At 40.2% G+C, this 19791-nt stretch overlaps 1 protein-coding gene across 1 annotated transcript in view; it reads left to right on the forward strand.

The window, feature by feature from the left end:
- LOC139722649 (uncharacterized) overlaps positions 1–19791 on the forward strand; it is a 43739-nt gene that overhangs the window by 13243 nt on the left and 10705 nt on the right. The window contains exons 13-33 of the mRNA XM_071633942.1: positions 595–756; positions 1368–1448; positions 1802–1961; positions 3939–4176; positions 4879–4955; positions 5333–5451; positions 6089–6262; positions 6807–6986; positions 7652–7756; positions 8110–8354; positions 8886–8973; positions 9483–9594; positions 10082–10241; positions 10800–10889; positions 11370–11470; positions 12337–12460; positions 13851–14013; positions 14998–15085; positions 16381–16505; positions 17002–17078; positions 18977–19191. Of these exons, the coding sequence (XP_071490043.1) occupies positions 595–756; positions 1368–1448; positions 1802–1961; positions 3939–4176; positions 4879–4955; positions 5333–5451; positions 6089–6262; positions 6807–6986; positions 7652–7756; positions 8110–8354; positions 8886–8973; positions 9483–9594; positions 10082–10241; positions 10800–10889; positions 11370–11470; positions 12337–12460; positions 13851–14013; positions 14998–15085; positions 16381–16505; positions 17002–17078; positions 18977–19191 (2884 nt within the window). The remainder of the gene's footprint in view (positions 1–594; positions 757–1367; positions 1449–1801; positions 1962–3938; positions 4177–4878; positions 4956–5332; positions 5452–6088; positions 6263–6806; positions 6987–7651; positions 7757–8109; positions 8355–8885; positions 8974–9482; positions 9595–10081; positions 10242–10799; positions 10890–11369; positions 11471–12336; positions 12461–13850; positions 14014–14997; positions 15086–16380; positions 16506–17001; positions 17079–18976; positions 19192–19791) is intronic.

Below are 19791 nucleotides of genomic sequence, written 5' to 3' on the forward strand. Positions count from 1 at the left end.
GACAGGAACCCAGCATCGAAGACATTGTTAAATAACTTCACCTTATATTGTGTATTGGAGGTGTAAAATTCTGAGAATCAAAAATTTTGTTTTAGGCAGTCTCCAATTAAATGTTGGTAATGAAAAATACTTAGAAAGTATTTAAAGCTTTTATAGGATCCACATGTTAGAAGGAGGAAGAAAAGCAAAGCTCAAGCAGACAAGTTTGAAAAAAAAAAAGAATAAATTTTGAATTGTGGATTCAATTAAATAAAAATAAATTGCTTGAATTGAATTGTCTCTGCTTTATCTCTGTCAGTAGCAGTTATATTTTGTTTGAATACTTTGAGTGGCATTCTGAGATTGTGGGCATGGAAGGGTTCATGTCATATTGAGCTTAATGTACTCGGCTAGATTGAGATCACTTTTCTGCATCTATAGAGTCTCTTGTAGTAATGTGCCATCAAAGAGACTCTCAAGTGCTTTTTCATGCCATAGAACTGGCTCAAGCTAGGCTTGCTCTGTGTAAGATTTTCTCATGAGGCATGTTGAGGCAGGTGGCATCATCTAACCCATCTCCCACGCTCGCTCTCTCTCTCTCTCTTTCCCCTGCAGGAGCATAGAGTCCTCCTGACAGGCACGCCCCTTCAAAACAACGTGGAGGAGCTGTTCAGTCTCCTCAACTTCCTGGAGCCAGGCAGGTTCCGCTCCAGCAACCAGTTCATGGAGGACTTTGGGGACCTCAAGACGGAGGGCCAAGTTGAGAAGTTGCAGCAGGTGTGTGGAAATAATGGTGTAGATTTGACACGGCTGCAGTTTTCATATGGATGTGAATGCTTGTGTATGTTATTACAAAGTCGTACTAGGATTTGTGACATTCAGCATTTCTTATATAGATATCAGTGGTTGTATTAGTTACCAAGAAGTATTTACATAGAGGATGAAAGCTCAAATTCTCAGATACCTTCTGATTTTGGCTTATATAACTTTCTGGTATTACAGCTTTGCCATTGATTACGTCACAAATTCATATTTCAAGACTATATCCATAAACGAATGATAACACTTTTCACAGAGTAAGTGGCAAAAAAGATTACTTAATATGATTGCGTAGAGACCTATCTTCTCGAGAAAAAATATCCCACATTGGTAAGTGACTCCACAAAGTGCACATTAGCAAGGTGGCATATGACACTCGCTGTATTGGATATGAATTTTTGTCTTAAGGAAGATAGCTGTCTCAAAGTGTCATTAAAGTAAGTCTGTCTTTTAATTTTATTTTCTGTTTGTGCAAGAGGTGTTTGTCCCATTTACACTGATGCTTGTCATTTTCATCCCACTTAGTAGTATAATGTGAGCATTATGTTTCTTCCTTTGCCTGCCTCTAGCTTCTGAGACCAATGATGCTGAGACGTCTGAAGGAGGATGTAGAAAAGAATTTGGCTCCCAAGGAGGAAACCATCATCGAGGTATGAGAAAATTGGTCTGGTAAAGATTCTGGGTGATAATTTCCTTCTTTCAAATTTGTGTTTTTGTTGGGTTTGTTTGGTTGTTTTTCTTGTGTGTGTGTGGGGAGATGAAGTCAAAGGAGACATACAGGTTTATTTTGAAACTGATAATTGGATAATTGTCAATTTAGAACTGTAAGGGCCTATCTTTCATGGGATTAACTTCTGTGTTTTGATGGAGGAAATGCCTGGTTTATTTTCAGTTGGGCAGGCGTATTGATATACAGATGTTTATCCAAGCACCTTATCAAATGTGTTGCATAACAATATACGGGGCAAGATATGCAGTATCTGTATTTTTACTCTCGGAACAGGTTGAGATGACCAGCATTCAGAAGCGCTACTACCGCGCCATCCTGGAGAAGAACTTCAGCTTCCTGACAAAGGGGGCGGGCTCCACCTCCAACCTGCCCAACCTGATGAACACCATGATGGAACTGAGGAAGTGCTGCAACCACCCCTTCCTCATCAATGGTCAGTTGGCAATATCCACTCAGCTAGTCACTCCTGTAGAAAGGTCACAGCCATCTTACAAGCATATGAAAAAGTTCTTCTTGGAATGCAAAAAAAAGGTCATAACAGAGTGTACATGAAATGTGGTGTGTGACATGAAGGCAAGTAAAGGATGTCTTGAGCAGTACAAAATGATGGTTCTAGGGCAATTACCCCCTGGACAATCACCCAAGACTCTAACCCTAACCCTAATCGTAATCCTGAACCTAATCTTAACCCTATTAAGCCCAAGCTATTTTGACCCCTCGCAGGCCCAAGGGGGGGGGGGGGGGGGGGGGGGGGGGGCACATTGTGCCCCCCCTATATAATTTTTTATTATTTGATGTATCATTGTCATATTTGGCATGTGGGTAGAGTAACTCATACTCTACATGACCGTACATTTGAATTTTCACAAGGTCACCCATGGAGGGCACTATTTACAAAAATATAAAGAAATACATAGGAAATATGCTAAAAACATGATTTTTCGGTATAATTTCTTTATCCCCATTATATATGTCTTATAGACCAATCATTTTCATATTTGTCACAAATGATAAGCAAGTGGAATTTTATTATTTGCTATGTTTGAAATTTCCCAAGGTCACCACGTAGGGGCGCTATTCATATCAACATAGTGATACATTATGAGACCTGAGATGAAATGTTTGGGATGGGTACATGTATAGTTATGACATTTCATATTTGCATAATAGTTGAATTTTGAGATTGCAAATTGAAAATATAATAAACTAATGATATTAGAGGCATAACTTGGGTGAAGGAATCAAAATAACTCAAAATATAAGGGCAATCTGTAGAAAATATTATTGTTTTTAATTATCTCTATTATATCTATTGTTTTATGCCTTTATCATTTAAAAACAAAGGAAATAATAAGAAAAACTTTCCAGGACCATGATTACTTCAAATTTTGCTTCTTCAACAAATTTCAGCCAAGAAACACCCATTTCATACACTGTAATGCTGTTAAATGAAATGGGAACAGAAAAAATATGCAAAATCTGACTGACATGGTTGTCAGTTTATGGTTGCCATGGCAACCAGCAACATCAAATATAGCTAAATTATATATCAAAATGTTCGCAATAAGATTTTAGGAAAAGTCACCAAATTTGGTTGAAATCTGATTAAGGGTGAAGGAGTGGCAAACGAAAATCTGGTAGGGGGGGGGGGGGCACAATGTGCCCCCCCTTGGGCTTTATAGGGTTAACCCAAACCCAAACTCTAACCTTTAATCTAACCCTACCCCTAATCTATATTCTAACCTTATCGGGTAATCGCCCTGATACGGAAAAAGACAAAATCCACCAAACATTGTAATTGCTCTTTTCAAAATTTAGAGGTAGTCGGGTATCAGATTTAACTCGTGATTTTGATGAAATGAAATATTATGGAATGGGAGCAGAGTGTATAAGAGATCAGGCTCCTGTGTACAACCTCCCCTGGTAATATAAACTTATTGCATCAGATATATATATATTTTTTGAGGCTTTATATTTCTGGGCCCCGTCTTTTAAAGACTTCAAATCAATTACAAGTCCCCAAATCAATCACAACTTGCATTGCAGCTCTCAATAAACTTGTGATTGATTTCTATCACAAGTCTTTATAAGACAGGGCCCAGTTCCTCAAAATGTGGTTTAACTCTTTAAGATGTCAGTATTGTTCATTCCACACATCTATATTTCATGCATGATGGTCAAGCAGTAGAATTAGTGCTGAAGAAAATGCAGGGAGTTCGAGCATGATTATGCCATTTTATTCAGAGAATGTCAGTAGAATTTCACTTGTGTTCTTTGAAAGGTCATCCAGTCATCGAGAGATAACAAAGTGAGAATTTAACTTTGTGTCATTTAATTCAGTCATTTTCACCATGATTCTCTCCTAGCATCAATCCAAGTTGATTCGTTTCCACTCCATTGTCTGTCGCAGGTGGAGAGGAGCAGATTGCCAAGGAGTTCATTGCCGATGAGGGTCTGGCGACGGGGACGGTCATCAGTGTCCAGGAGAACCCGCTCCTCCACCTCAAGGTGTTGATCCAGTCGGCTGGCAAGATGGTGCTGCTGGACAAGCTCCTGCCCAAGCTGAAGGACGGCGGCCACAAGGTCCTCATCTTCTCCCAGATGATCCGATGCCTGGACATCCTAGAGGACTACCTCATCCAGAAGAGGTGAGGACTTCCGACTGAGGGCGTGGTGGCTCTGCAACTCTTATTGTTTGCACTTGGCTCATTTAAAGAGTTTGAAATTCATGGTAGTATGCTTTTTTTGCATTCAAAGTGTTAATCTGTTGAGAGACAACTCCTAACACAGTGCTCATTTCCCTTCATATCTCGTAATAAAAGGACAGTGAATGGAAACAGAGCAGCACTCATCATACAGATAACGATGTCTTGTGCTGTGATTGGCTTTTCAGTTTAGGATACTTGCCATATGAGCTGGGGGAGAAATGGGCTTGTGTTTTCTCATTTGATGGCAAGTGATTGTATTGGAAAAAAGTCCAATTGAAACGCTGTGTTCTTGAGGTGATGATGAATATTTGGGTCTTACCTTCCATTCTGGTGACTCTCCACCAAATCTGATCAAGAACCAAGAAGTCAGACAACCCCAGTATGACCTCATGTTCACATCCATCATAATATGGTTTGACAGTGCAGCACATGCTTGGGCCAAGGTAATAACATCAAGACGGTAGTATAGTGAACTGAGGAATCAAGTGACATTGAACTCATGAAGTGATTGCCATCTATATTTAGCATATGAACAGTTGAGACCGTTTTGGAGCAATGCCAATCGACAAACTTTCATGTAGTTGATACTTAAATGTGAGTGCATCCACCTTGTGATTATCACGTGACTATTTCCATCTGTAGGTATCTGTTTGAGAGGATTGATGGGCGGGTGAGAGGCAACATGAGGCAGGCTGCAATTGATCGCTTCAGCAAACCAGGTAAGCAAGCCTTGATCCTAAATTTAAACAATTTTCATATTTTCATATATGAAAAATGATTTCGTCCACTGTATGGGTATCAGTTGTGACACTATGTAGTATTGTTTTCTTCAGCATTCTGTCTGTGAAAGTTTAGTTGTTTTTTGGTATACTTGACCATACAATGCAGGGACATTTTTGGAAGCTACCATTCTGAATGAAGTGACCACTCCAAATAAAGTTTCATGAACTTAACTTAAGTGAGGATATGAAACAAGGTTTATTTCAAGAAATATTAAGGGCAGAGAAGTGCTTTTGACTTCAGCTTTGGTGATGAAGAACATCAGATTGGAGAAGTAATGGTAGAATTGGCAACTTTTCCTGTGTTCCCCTTCCAGATTCAGACCGCTTTGTGTTCCTGCTGTGCACCAGGGCTGGAGGCCTCGGTATCAATCTCACAGCTGCTGACACCTGCATCATCTTTGACTCTGACTGGAATCCGCAGAATGATATTCAGGTGAGACAACGCACCTTACATGTCACATTTAGTCTAGGCACATTTAGGCAGAACCACTCAGTGGTTTGTTCAAGACCAGCCTTGACACGGTGGTCTCCTCCAAAACATGAAGCAAGGCTAGTGCTTGTATACTTGTCATTCCTGAATGGTATAGTCTGAATAGCTACACTTACATCATTATGACTGATCTTCCTTTGTGCATTAGGAGGTATGTAAACCCGTCCTTCCATCCAGATATAAAGATATTTATATTTCTCGAAGTTACCAACAGTTGAGTTAGTATTTATCTTGGATAATGTAAGTGACATTCCGTAGAGTTCGCGTGTCCCTTTTGCAACCCTGAAAATTAGATTACTTTAAGACCTTTCCTCAGAATGATAAAACAAGACTATAGATTTTCAATGACTTTCTTCCAACCCCCCAAATATTCCAATTGCTATTCGCAGCACAAAGGGGGAGTGTTTTCTTAAGTGACAGGGTTATTTTCATTTCTTTTTGAAAAATCCTAAGGTGTATTATGGGAAAATTTCATTTACAATGTTGGGAGATGTAACCTATGCCACATAATTTATGGTGTTCACAGTTGGCTTTCCCTGTTCACTGATGCACTCTATCATGGTGTGTCTTGCTCCCACAGGCTCAGGCTCGATGCCATCGCATTGGTCAGGAGAAGGCAGTGAAGGTGTACCGCCTCATCACCAGAAACTCCTACGAGAGGGAGATGTTCGACAAGGCCAGCATGAAGCTTGGACTGGACAAGGCCGTGTTGCAGTCGATGCGGGCAGACAAAGAATCCAGCTCCTACAACCCTGTAAATGGAGTCCCTTTTATTTTCAAGTAGTGTCCCCTTGCCCTACCTTCCATCCCCTCTTGGGCAGTAGCCTTGGATGAGGAACCAGATCTTTGAATAGAAACAAAGTGATGTGTGCAGTTCTGATCTTCCCCTCTTCAGTCTGGTGAACAAGTATAGAAAAGTCTTTATATGATTGAGGTAGCAACCTCGGCAATAACATGAAGGGGGAAAGTGCTATACATGTATATGATATAATGTGAACATGCTCGTCATGCTTCTTCATCATAACATTTTGAGATAGATAGAGATTGTTTTATTCTGTTAAACAAAAATGGTACATAGCAGCCCAAAGGCTGAATGATAACAAAAAAGGAAAAGTTGAAAAAATTATTTGCTGAAGAGCCCCATAGATGTGACAAAAAGGTGTCTTAGATTTAGAGAAGATGTTGGTAGACATGATATGCAATAGCATTGTAAGCATCAATGAGATGAAATACTGGCCTTTGGTTGAAATCCGTATGGATTGTGTATCCAAACACAATCTGCTCACGCTTCTCTCCAGCAGCAAGCTCTGTCGAAGAAAGAGATTGAGGACCTGCTGCGGAGGGGGGCGTACGGCGCCATCATGGACGACGAAGACCAGTCCTCCAAGTTCTGCGCAGAGGACATCGACATGATCCTGCAGAGACGCACACAGGTCATCCAACACAAGCCTGGGATGAAGGGTTCCTCCTTTGCCAAGGTGAGAGTCATTCCTCATCACTTGTTCTCATTTTCAGCCCATTTCAAACTTTGTGACAGGTAATGCTTAAATAGCACAATTTACATATTATAGCAGCAGTGACACAACATTTGCTCCTGCGACAATTGCCCCAGTCTTATTTTCTCTAAGGACCTGGGGTTTTAGGCTTAATTTGATGTGAAGATTAGGATTAGGTTTAGGGCTATGTTTGTGGGTGGAATTTATGTTTGGCTTAGCGTGCAGATATTTCATTGGAGCAGTTGTCAACAGAGCAAATGCCATGGAACCTAAAGCGGCACACAACAGATTAGTAGGCTCCATGATGTATGTTTGAAGTTGCAATATCATACTGATTTTTATGGATACCAAACATATTCTGTCCTGGTAAGCAGTGCCAAGTTTGCTGTGCATTCGTGCCTCTGGGTCATGCCTCTGCGTCGTGTTCATTTAGGAAGAGTTGTAATTGCATCAATTTTTGTTGGATAGCAAATACATGACCTCAGTTTGAGGAAACGTACGTCCCAATATGCCGCTGTGGTATGTTTTGTGATTGATGATGTAATGTTGTCGCATCTGGTGATAATTAATATGTAAGGGGTGAAATAGTAAGGGATGTTGAACTGCTTTGAATGACACATGCAATCATCCTAATTCCTCCCATACAGGCCAGCTTCACTGTGAACTCTGACCATACAGACATCAACATCAATGACCCTGATTTCTGGCACAAATGGGCCAAGCGAGCCGACATTGACACCACAACAGGAAAGGTGGGTTTGTTTGTGTTCAGATGGTGCATCTCTTCCATGGTAGAAAAAAGAACATATGCCTTCATCATCCAATGATTTGGATGAAATCCTAGACTTGACCATACCCGTGATTCTTTGTGATCACCTCTGGGAAATTCTTCATGTAGACTAAGTTGATATTCGGCCATGAAACAGAATTTTACCATTTTTCTTGTGATGTGTTGTCGACATTCCTCATATACTCATTGAGCATATTTTAAATTTTCCATGAAGAAATCTATTCTAAAGTAGTAGTACAGGTGTATATGACATTTTCTTTAATGAGTCATATTGAAAACATGCAGTCAGTGACAAGGTTCTCTCTGCCTTCCCAGGACGAATTCCTCATCCACGTTCCTCGGCAGCGCACCAAGACCAAACGCTTTGGTGACATGGACGAGATGCTCGACCTGACGTCGGACGAGAGCGATGATGACCGCAAGCCGCACCCCCCACCATCCAGCGGCAAGAAGACTAAGGAGAAGAGGGAGCCCTCCCAGCGGCCACCCAAGAAGCAGCTGCAAGCCGGCTGGACGAGGCTGGAGTGCTTCCGGGTGGAGAAGGGTCTCCTAACCTTTGGGTCAGTGCCTTGAGCAATTACAATCTGCTTCAAACTAGTTGTGTCCTATGAATATTTGATATTGAAGATCATGACATTTTCTCTGTAACCAGAAACCCTGTGAGTCTTGATGATTGGCCTTGATGAAATTCTGTTCTATCACAATTTCTCTGATTTCTTTGACCCTGACCGCTAGTGGATGACACTCTGGGGGTTTAGCCAGATGCAACTCCTTTTCTTTTCCCTATATACTGTAGCAGGTCTGAGAAGCTTATTTTAAATTTTTCCATTTAAGACCCTGAATGGATTTCTTTTTGTCTAAAGGAATGTAAAATCTGTCTAGAGCTTCAAGCAGCAAGTTGCCCCCTTCCCCATAAAAAAAAAGACAACAACAACACAACAACAACAATAACACACAACTATATCCCTTTCCTCTATTAAATCTTTTTCCTGAATCCAATGCATCTCGTTGTTGTCATTAGGCTCATCTGTTTGTACTTCAGCAGTGAAGTAGGTTGCAATATGTTTTTCTCTCTCTCTTTCCATCTTCAGATGGGGAAGATGGGATGACATCCTAGCTACAACAAGATTCAAAAGGAGGCTGGGAGAAAAGGATGTGGAATCTGTTGCGAGAACAATGGTAAGAGGAATGCACCTCTTGTGTCAGAAAGTTTTTAAGACATATCAAATCAAATAGACATATCAAATTATATCAAATCAAATAGACATATCAAAATTTTGATATCTGACATCAAGCAGAATTGACATCTATCCTATGAAAAACAAGACTAAATTTATGATGCTAGTGAGTTTCATTCAATTTTTTGTAATCATCATTTTGCAATGACACGGTACGTTAGCATTCAAAGTCATCACATGCCACATGCATCAATCAGACATACAAATGTTACGGTCCCATCCCCCGCCACTCCTGTGAGATGCGCATGTTCAAAGTGTACACAGTCTTCCTGGAAAATCATTGAGACTATAATGAGACTCTGAACAATTTGAATGCAAGATATGTGAAGTCAAATTCTAATATGTAAATGTCCAATTGAAATGTACACAGATGGTAAAGAAAGGTAATGTATGTTTGCATTTGTAAGAAGTGTGTGGATACATATCACAGAATTTCTCCTCCATTTCCAGTTGATGTACTGCCTTCAGCACTACAAGGGAGATGAGAACATTAAAAGTTTCATTTGGGACCTCGTGACCCCAGCACCTGATGGAACAGTCAAGGACTGTCGGAACCATAAAGGTACTTGAAGGACTTATGTATTGAACCCTAACATATGTATATCCTGACACACATTGATAATCTGCCATCCATGTACAAATATGCAGAGAAGACAAATGTTTTGTAAGTTCTTAGACTATACAAGTGTGCATGTTATCTAATGATTGATGTTTGTCGGCACACTTGTTTTTTTGTCAGGCTGAGCCTTTCAAACAAGTAGACTGTTCTGTATGTCAAAAGCACTACCCATATGGAGTGCATTAAAAAGCTAGGTATCAGAAGTCTCACCGTATAGACATTCAAACAAAATTTGCTAGTACAGGTGAACAGTTGGATGCTGAGCTCAGACATTCAAGCAAGATATGTTTTAGTTGTAGCCAAGTGTTCAACATTTACACCCAGACAGTGTGTGTTCATACCAGTACACTCAGAATGATTATCTCCTTTATACAAGAAGCACGTGACGGTACCTGCAAAACTGTAACATCGAATGTCGCCACATTTTTAGGTTTGTCCGCCCCAGTGCCGAGGGGCCGGAAGGGAAAGAAGCCCAAGAAGGAGCCGCAGCCAGCTCACATCAGTTATGACTTCAGCGCCAAGGACCAGAACCCAGACCTACTCCTCACAGACCAGGGCTACAAGAACCATCTAAAGAGGCACTGCAACAAGTAGGTTTTCTAGGGCTAGACTAGCTGTAAGGAAGGATTGCTTCCCACAGATATACACTGGTGGACAACCACAAGTGTCTCCTGGGCCCCATGTCATAATAAGTTGCCATGGTAGCAACTCTTGCTGGAATAGTAGGTGTCATGGCAACAATGAGAATCCTGCTTCCTGGTTGGATGCTGCTACAAGAAGTTACTATTCAAGCAGAGAGTTGCTATCCTAACATCTTTAATGAAGTGGAACCTGGATTTCCCCTCGTGCATTTGATTCACAATCAAAATACATGATCAGTGCACTCCTTACGATGTACGAGGACATTACAGTTTTGAAGCGTAAATGAAATATTTTTGTGAAGTCTTGCTGAGAAAATAAGTCTTCATGGAGCTTCAAAACATCCCTGAAATTGTTAGCATTCACATATTTATGCACAAATGTAGAATATTGATTGTGAGTAACTTGACTCATTGCATCCTATCCAGTTGTTTATATCTATGTTATGATAGTGTAATTCGTCTATCTTCATGTTCATGCACCTTCTTTTTCTTCCTTCTTGCCGTCAGGGTGCTGCTGCGTGTGCGTCTACTGTATTACCTCAAGCAGGAGGTCATTGGAGACCTAGCCGAGCAAATTGAGAATGATGTCAGGGCAAAGTGAGTTCACTAACCATCATGTGCATGTTGATAGTAATCAACTATGTAGGATGCAAGGCATAGTGCACATTCAGTGATGACATTGCAATTACAGAAATGTGAAGAAATCTTGGATATACTATGCCAGAACAGAGGGCGTATTAGTCTCATTTTTAAAGCCCTACCCCCTCGTATTTTGCTGAGATATTATTGAAAGCATGGAATGTGCATGATGTGGTGTTTATCGTGATATAACCAATGTTATGAGATGTGCAATATATTGTGGGGAAATCAATGCTGCATCATGACCACTGTTAGTCTGAAATATCTTACATGCAGGCATTTGGAGCAAATATCGATTGCATATTTTGTAGGTGTATGCTGTAAACAGTGAAGCTTAAACACTGTTATGTATTTACCAGTAATCCATAATGCCTCTTTGGCAGCATTTGAATTAGGAGTGAAAGCTTGCAATGTTCCTTTCCTCTTTTACTTGTCCAGATTAATGCCCCTTGATGTCCCCGTCCCTGAGGGTGAGCCACCGGTCGGCTGGTGGGACAGTGAGGCTGACCACTCACTCCTCATTGGTGTATTCAAACACGGTAAGCCAGAGTTGGACGCGGTCACAAGTCTGGTGTACTGAGTAGATTTCACACTCCATTCCCATGTGTATAATTTCAAATTGACTGAGATTGTTCAGGTATCGCAAAAAGCTTGTGTAACATACTTATTGATTATCATTCCAAACAAATCGGTTCTGTGAACAATACACTTGCATTTATTTGATAAAGGTGTCTGACAAGCTGTGTGGGAAATGACTTGGTATGGAGGACACAGGTTTAGTCTCTCTAATATCTAAAAAGTCTTAGCTGCCAATATCCAATTGTCACACCCACCTGTGTCATTCCACCCATTCAGGATCTAGTGCATTGTACATAAAACAGAAGAAGAACAAAACAAACAAACAAAACAAAATCTTTGCCATTTTAAGAGTACCTTGTACATGTATCAGTGTTACGTTCTTGATGCATCAGAATTTCTCTCCTCCAGTTGACATTACCAGGAGAACTTTTTGATTAGGTAGTGTTTGACTCTTAGGCAAGATAGTTGTTTTTATTATGTGTCTATCAGGTAGGAACGTATAGTAAAAATATCACATTTAAAGGAAAAACTCACATGCATCACATGCATCATCATGTTAATACTCATAGGGAAATGTCTTGGAATAGCGTAAGTATAAAAAGTTACAAACACATTTCAAATTGAGAATGATGATCGTTAATTGACACATTCCAAGGACAGATTTGAAGGTTGATCGATATAAAAGTGAGCTCTAGTTTCATTGACAAATACTTGTAAGTGTGCTTGTCATCACCTATTACCCCTATTTTTGTCTACATTGAAAAGATTTTGTGTGACGTGATTCATCATGGTGAGGTCACCTTGAATGTGTCTTTCAATGTTACAGGGTATGAGAAGTACGCAGGTATCCGTCTGGACCCATGCCTTTGTTTCAGAGAGAGGTGTGGTGTTCCGGATCACAGAGAGATCATGGCTGCCCAGGCTCAGGAGAACGAGGACTTCAACGAGAGGTAGCTTTGATCTTTTAGAAGTCGTCTCTAAGAGTTGTAAGATTGACTTTATAACAAACTTGTGTTTCGTCTCAGTTTCCTCATCGGGACTCCCTGGGCTCCATGTCCTTGTGAAGGAGATAAAACTGTTTTCCCTTGTGGTACATCTTAATCTCTATGTAGCGCGAGTTTGTGTAGACCATTCTGAATTTTGCGTAGGGTGATACGCTCAGTTTGTGTGAAGCAGCACATACTCGTTTGATGAATTTTTTAATGAGATTCTGCGTATGTTCAGTGCCAAGGTATGAATGCCTTTCACATAGCCTGGTATTGACAAAGCCATTGTTAAATCTATGGGGCTTGAATTTCTGTGATGAAAGAGGCAATATACTCTCAGTGCTTTATTAAAAGTCATTATAATGGAAGGAATGTCTTGTATTGGTATGGATGAATGTGATTGAAAGACACCATATTTTAAAAATCTGTGACATGATGAGTTGCCATGCTAATACTGAAAGTCTCTGGTCTTTGGACACAGTGATCCATGAGTTACACCAACCTCAAACTAAGGGGGCGGTGGTCCCCGACCCTCTGATCACAGATGAACTACTGTAAATGTGGAAATTTTCGCGGTGTTCAAATTTTCGCGCATTTCGCGCAACCAGAAACTAGCGCGAAAATAAAAGCACGCGAATATTTTTGCTTGCCATATGTGCCTGTGCGTGATGTCTTGATTCCGCGGAATTAAAAACACGCGAAACTCTTCCGACCCGGTCAAGCGCGAAATATTAGTCACGCGAAAATATCCACTTTTACAGTACTCTTCTTGACAAAGATGTCTTGATAATTGCTGCTGTGAATGAAGTGAGTTTGGGATGGTTTTGTATCAGGACAGTTACTCCCCAAGGACAATTACCTCCAGCTGGATACCAGTCAGTGATAGGGTGAAAGTAAAGATTAGGATTAGGTTTAGGTAAGATTAGTATTTGGGTAAGGGGTTAGGATTAGGTTAAGGATTAGGATTATAGTTGGGGTCAGGGGTAATTGTCCAGGGGGTAATTATCCTTGAACTCAAGGGTTCATAACAGCAGAATCATTGTTCTTTTGTCTCAAGGTGCACTGTAAACGCCCTTGTCATTGCTGACTGACTCTTATTCAAAGTTGCTTTGAAGTAGAGTTTTAACTACAATACGTTCCATTTTGTGCTAAATATGCTAACAATATAGATGGTAGATAGCAAAGGAAGGGATATTGTTTGCATGAGAAGATCAGTCATTGAAAAAGGTCACATGGCTTATGAAAAGCCAAGATTAGATGGTTTAAGAAAAGGGATGAACTTTTTGCAGTCCTGAAATGGCTAAAAAAAATAGATAAACTTTTCAAAGTGTATTTTGCTCTGCCCTCTGTGCAGCCAACTGGACGTGGAAGGCGGAGAGGGAGAAGGGATGGAGGCTGATGATGGAGATGGCGATGGGCTCGGAGGAGAGCTGAGTCAACAAGGTGCTATGTCAGGCAAGGAGATTCCTGCCTCGGCTATACCCAAGCACCTCAAGGAGGACCAGGATGCCAGCGCCGTAAGTAATGTTCCTACACAAGTTACTGTAAAAGCTGTTAATTTTGCATTGGTTAAATTTTACCTGAATCACTCGTTGGGGCTGCAAATTTAACAGCATAGGATATTATCGTCACTTGATATTGATTGCATTCAATTTGTGATGCAAAAATATCACCATGTTCATTTCGCTGCATTTGGCACCTTCCAATATGGGGTTCAACCATAACCATAGCTACAGCTGGCCTGATACATGCGTGCTAGTGTGTCTACCTTTACGCGCATCCCTCGTTAATCGACAAACCTCCATTGCGAGAGAGAGCAGTGATCTTGGTTGCTGGGAATGCAGTAAAGTGGTAGAGTGAACAGACATTCATTACTGCACTTAAGATAGCCTCGCTGTCAAAACAACATCTTGTTAAGAAATGTCTGTGACCTCGTGTGTAAATATATCAGCTTTTACAGTACATCACGATAGTCATGTGTGGGTGACAATGTGTGGAAACATTTTTTGAGCAATGTCACAAGTCTATGAAACCCGCACCTTGCAGAGACTCCAGCAGTCTGATACTCAAAGTCCAAACAATTCGACTGAAGCGATATTAAGCATAAGCTGTTCCAACATGCTGAAAGTGGATTACTAGCATTCCCGTCTGTGATGTGATGAGTTGCCATGCTAATACTGAGAGTCCCCTGTCTGTGGACGTGGTGGCCCATGAGTTACACCAACTTCAAACTAAGGGGGCGGTGGTCCCCAACCCTCTGATCACAGATTGGCTGCTAAAGCCACACCTTGTAGATACATATAAAAATGTAATCCCAAATTACACCAACAATCATATACATAAGTATGGTGGGACAGGGTAAGATTTTGAAAGCATGATAGGTAGTGGTGATGAACATACCTTGAAGCTGCAACTGTTGAAACCTCAATTGTGTGCAGCAGTAGAGAGTGTTGATAAAAAGTTTGTAATGTATTAACGTTTGCATTGTTATCCCCGCCCAGGATGAGTCTGTCTCACCGGCTAGCACCAGGCCCTCATCTCCTGCACCACCCAAACCAAAGCAACCCTCCTCTACGGTCATTGTGCCAAGTAAGGACATTCATAAATTATGTTGAATACTTGATGAGATGTGTTCGTATGTGTGTGTGTTTGGGCATGTATATGACCATAGAAAGATAATTCATATCAGGACATTTGAATGATATAATCATATATGATTGCAGTATATTTTATTCGTCAAGTGTACCAGTGTCTACTTTCATTAACAGTTGCATCAGCACTTTGTGAAAGTTTGAATTTGAAACAAGAGAATAAAGCTAGAATTAGATGACATAGACACAAAAAAAAAAAACAAACAAAACAAAACAAAACAGCAGCACTTTAATCATCTACTTTACTGTTTCTTTGAAACAGGCACTTTCTTTGCTTTGGAAATTGGTTTTCAATTCATTTTAAGTCTTGAATGTGTAGAAGAGGTAAAGCGTGCTCATTGCTGCATGTATAGTTTTGTATGTGTGAAACTGAGATACTTTGAAGATGCTATCGGCATGGTTTGTTGCAATGGCAGGTTGGGTTTAACCATTCTCTTGAAGTGATGAAAGAATTCATCCATTTTCTCGCTGATTTTGTGATGGTGTTCTGCAATGCTGATCAAGAGTTTGGTGAACCCAGTCAGTCAGAATTTTTCATCCCATGCTCTAGCTTTTCATCATGCTTCAGTGTTAAAGGGATGGTACAGTATTGGTGGAGATGAGAATTTGGCTTTTAACTTTTTGTGAGATACCAAGAAAACACTTATGAAATAGTACAGAGCATACCATTTTAAGAGGAATTAAAAGTTTATTTGATGAAAATCGCATTTGGAATGACTGAAACATCCAAAAACAAAGTATAACAAAGGGATCGTAGTAAAAGATGGGTCCCATACTTTATTAGAATCGCTCTGTTTTGGATATCTCGGCCATTTCAAAACCAATTTTCATCAAATAAATGTTGAATTCCTCATGGAATTACATGTTCTTTCGTATTTCATAAGAGGTTTCTCATCTCACCAAGAAATGTTAGAAACCTGAAATTAGGTCTCAACCAAAAGTATACGATCCCTTTAAAGTCAGAGCGACTTGGTCGTTGTAGTCCTCTGGTTCTGGTAAATGTAACCATGATGTGATGCTGGCATTATGTGGCATCAGGCAAAATCATATCCAGTTCGACCTCAAGTTATCCAGCCATCACTTTTCTGGATCTTTCTATTATCCGGTAATGAGCTTGCACACAATCATCTGCACGCTTTCATGTGTTTCCTGTGCAAAATGAGTCCGCAAAAGATATGGCGTATATGTGATATATTGAACGTGTTAATGGATATTGTTTGCTTCCTTTTACAGCTGCTGTACCTGGCAAACTGCTCTTCCCAACAGCCCCTGACCTTAACACCAGGCTGAGGCGACTGGTAGCCGCTTACCAGAGAGACAACAAAAAGAGACAGCTGAAGGCGCAAAAGAGAGAAAAGGTATGGAGCAATGTCTAAGAACAGTGTTCCCATCGAATGAAGTACACATTTGTGGATAGAAACTGTATGCTGTTTTCTCTTCCCCTAGTTATTATTTAATCCTTGTGAATCACTTGGCAATAGGCTTTTCAGGTTTTGCATTTGGAACATTCTTTTAGACAGGATAAAATTGTACATCGCAATCCCAGGAAAGGAAGACTCAAAGATAACCCTGTAAGGTTGCATTGTATAAAGATGTAGTCATCAAATTGAATATGGCTTTTCAGTCTGTATTTCTTTTTCTTTTCTTTTTTTTTTTGGGGGGGGGGGGAAGAGTGTAGAAAATAATGTACTTTTTGTGTACTATTTTTCTCTTGGTTGAGTAAAAGCTATAAATGTGTCACAGAAACAGGTATTGATGGTTAGTGAGTTTGTCAATAGGTGTCGGTGTGGAAGTAAGTGACCGAGAGGGGATTGATTATCCATAACGCTATATTGTGTACCTCTAATCTTTCAGAAAGAGCAAGTGAAGATGCTGAGGATGCAGGAGCAGCTGCGCCTGAGGGAGTTGCGCAAGATTGAAAATGCTCAGAAGTAAGTTGTGCAAGAGACTGATCATAGGTCTTTTGCAGACCTCTAAACCATTCTGAATTTGGAGGAAAAAATCTGAATTTTGACCGTTTCCAGTTCTTGTTTCAAGAGGGGTTTCTTATTTTTCTTGATAATTTTACTACACACTCCTGTTGGAACTGCTTTTTTGTCCCCGCCGAACGAGTTCGAGCAGGGGACTATGAAACGGGCTCCGTACGTGTGTGTGTCCGTGTGTCCGTCCGTGTGTCCGTCCGTCCGTCCGTCCGTCCGTCCGTCCGTGTGTCCGTGTGTGCGTCCGTGTGTGATCAAAATCTTCAATTTGCTACTTCTCTGTCATTTATGAGCCAATTTTGATTCTGTTTGCTTTATATGATAGCACTACATGGGAGCTTTGAAACTTCTACACAGAATTTCAGTCGTGACCTTTGACCTTGACCTTTGACCTATATTGTACATTTTGCTACAAAATGCTACTCCTTCGCCATTTCTAACCCGATTTCGATTCCGTTTGCTTTATGTGATGGCACTAGGTGAGGGCTTCAAAACTTCTACACAGAATTTTGACCTTTGACTTCTTTGACCTTTGACCTTGATTTTTTGACCTATATTGTACATTTTGCTACAAAATGCTACTCCTTCGCCATTTCTAACCCGATTTCGATTCCGTTTGCTTTATGTGATGGCACTATGTGAGGGCTTCAAAACTTCTACACAGAATTTTGACCTTTGACTTCTTTGACCTTTGACCTTGATTTTTGACCCATATTGTACATTTTGCTACGAAATGCTACTCCTTCGCCATTTTTAACCCGATTTCGATTCCGTTTGCTTTATATGATGGCACTAGTTGAGGGCTTCAAAACTTCTACACAGAATTTTGACCTTTGACCTCTTTGACCTTTGACCTTGATTTTCGACCTATATTGTGCATTTTGCTACAGAATGCTACTCCTTCGCCATTTCTAACCCGATTTCGATTCCGTTTGCTTTATGTGATAGCACTAGGTGAGGGCTTCAAAACTTCTGCACAGAATTTTGACCTTTGTCTTCTTTGACCTTTGACCTTGATTTTTGACCTATATTGTACATTGGCTACAAAATGCTACTCCTTCGCCATTTCTAACCCAATTTCGATTCCATTTGCTTTATGTGATGGCACTAGGTGAGGGCTTCAAAACTTCTACACAGAATTTTGACCTTTGACTTCTTTGACCTTTGACCTTGATTTTTTACCCATATTGCACATTTTGTTACAAAATGCTACTTCCGGCGGGGACATATGTTACGCACCGCGTAATTTCTACTTTTCTTTTTTTTCTCTACTTTTGAACCATTATCCCTATTTTACAGTCAGAATTGTTTGGAGGTCTGCTTTTGTATCTGTGATATCCAAAACATAGCCGCTGAATTCCTCAGAGAGAAGATGGTAACATCTCAGAAAATCTTAATGTAGTAGAGTTGTAAAAGATGAGCATTGTGACAATGATGTAGATGATGTGAACTATCAACAGTCTTAGTAGTTGCTACATGTCATTTCACCATATTCTGCATAAGTTGCTGATAATCAGGATATGTTAGTGTCTGGAAGAACAATCTGTGTTGTTATTGATGCATTTTGACTATTTAAAAGTCAAGTTTCTTTGTACATGGAGTGTTCCACATTGCATGGGAAACTGGAATTCACGTAACTTTTCTCTTACAAATCATCTAGGGTCATTACAAATATCAAAGATCTTACATAAACTTTGTATATAAGCGAGTAATCTCTTCAATTTACAAGGTGCTAAACTAACAAGAAAAAAGTGATACTTACGGGAACCTACAGAACTGGAAGGAAGGTACTTATCTCATTTTACAAGTCTTTAACTTTTTATTTATTTTTTTGGGTAATTTTCCCACAGGTGGTCACGGCGAGAAGAGGCAGATTTCTACCGCATTCTGACAGCATTTGGCGTGGACAAGGATCCCAACACGGGCAAGTACCGCTGGGAGCGCTTCAAACGGCTTGCCAAGCTGGACAGGAAGTATGAGGAGAAGATGACGGAGTTCTACGAGCATTACTACTCCATGTGCCTGCGAGTGTGCAAGAGGGCAGACGAAATACCAGAGGGATACGGTATGTATTCAAATTCACGATTCTTGCGTCAAGTGGTTTTGTAATTTGTCGATCAGTTAGGATGTGGTATGCTTGGCCAACTATCTTTCCTCTTCTCTTATTTATTGCATCCAATCTATCTATGCAGAAGGAGATGGGAAGTTTTTATCTCTTTGTTCATTAGTGAATTGAATGTAAAGTAAACGTTCATTTTTAAGTTCAAACTTGCATACAACTTGAAGGATGTTGGGTTGTGATGCGTAGGCATCATGTATTTCAGTTTATGCTCATCCATTAGCTGACATATTTTAAAGGGACTGTACAGTACTGGTTGAGGTGGGGATTCATGTTTTGAACATTGCTAAGTGAGATAATGAGAAACCTCCTATGAAATATGAAAGAGCATGTTATTTTAGGAAGGATTCAACATTTATTTGATGAAAATTGGTTTTCAAATGGCTGAAATATCCAAAAAGTGATAATAATAAAAGGCGACAGGCCACGCCTTTTATTAGGATCTCTTTGTTTCACCTTGTTTTTGGATATCTCAGCCATTTCAAAACCAATTTTCATCAAATAAACTTTTGATACCCCTTAGAATTGCATGCTCTTTGACATCTC

The sequence above is a fragment of the Diadema antillarum genome, unplaced genomic scaffold (genome assembly GCF_040938485.1).
Source record: "Diadema antillarum isolate AM-2024a unplaced genomic scaffold, OU_Dant_1.0 scf00000169, whole genome shotgun sequence".
Taxonomy (NCBI): Eukaryota; Metazoa; Echinodermata; class Echinoidea; order Diadematoida; family Diadematidae; genus Diadema; species Diadema antillarum.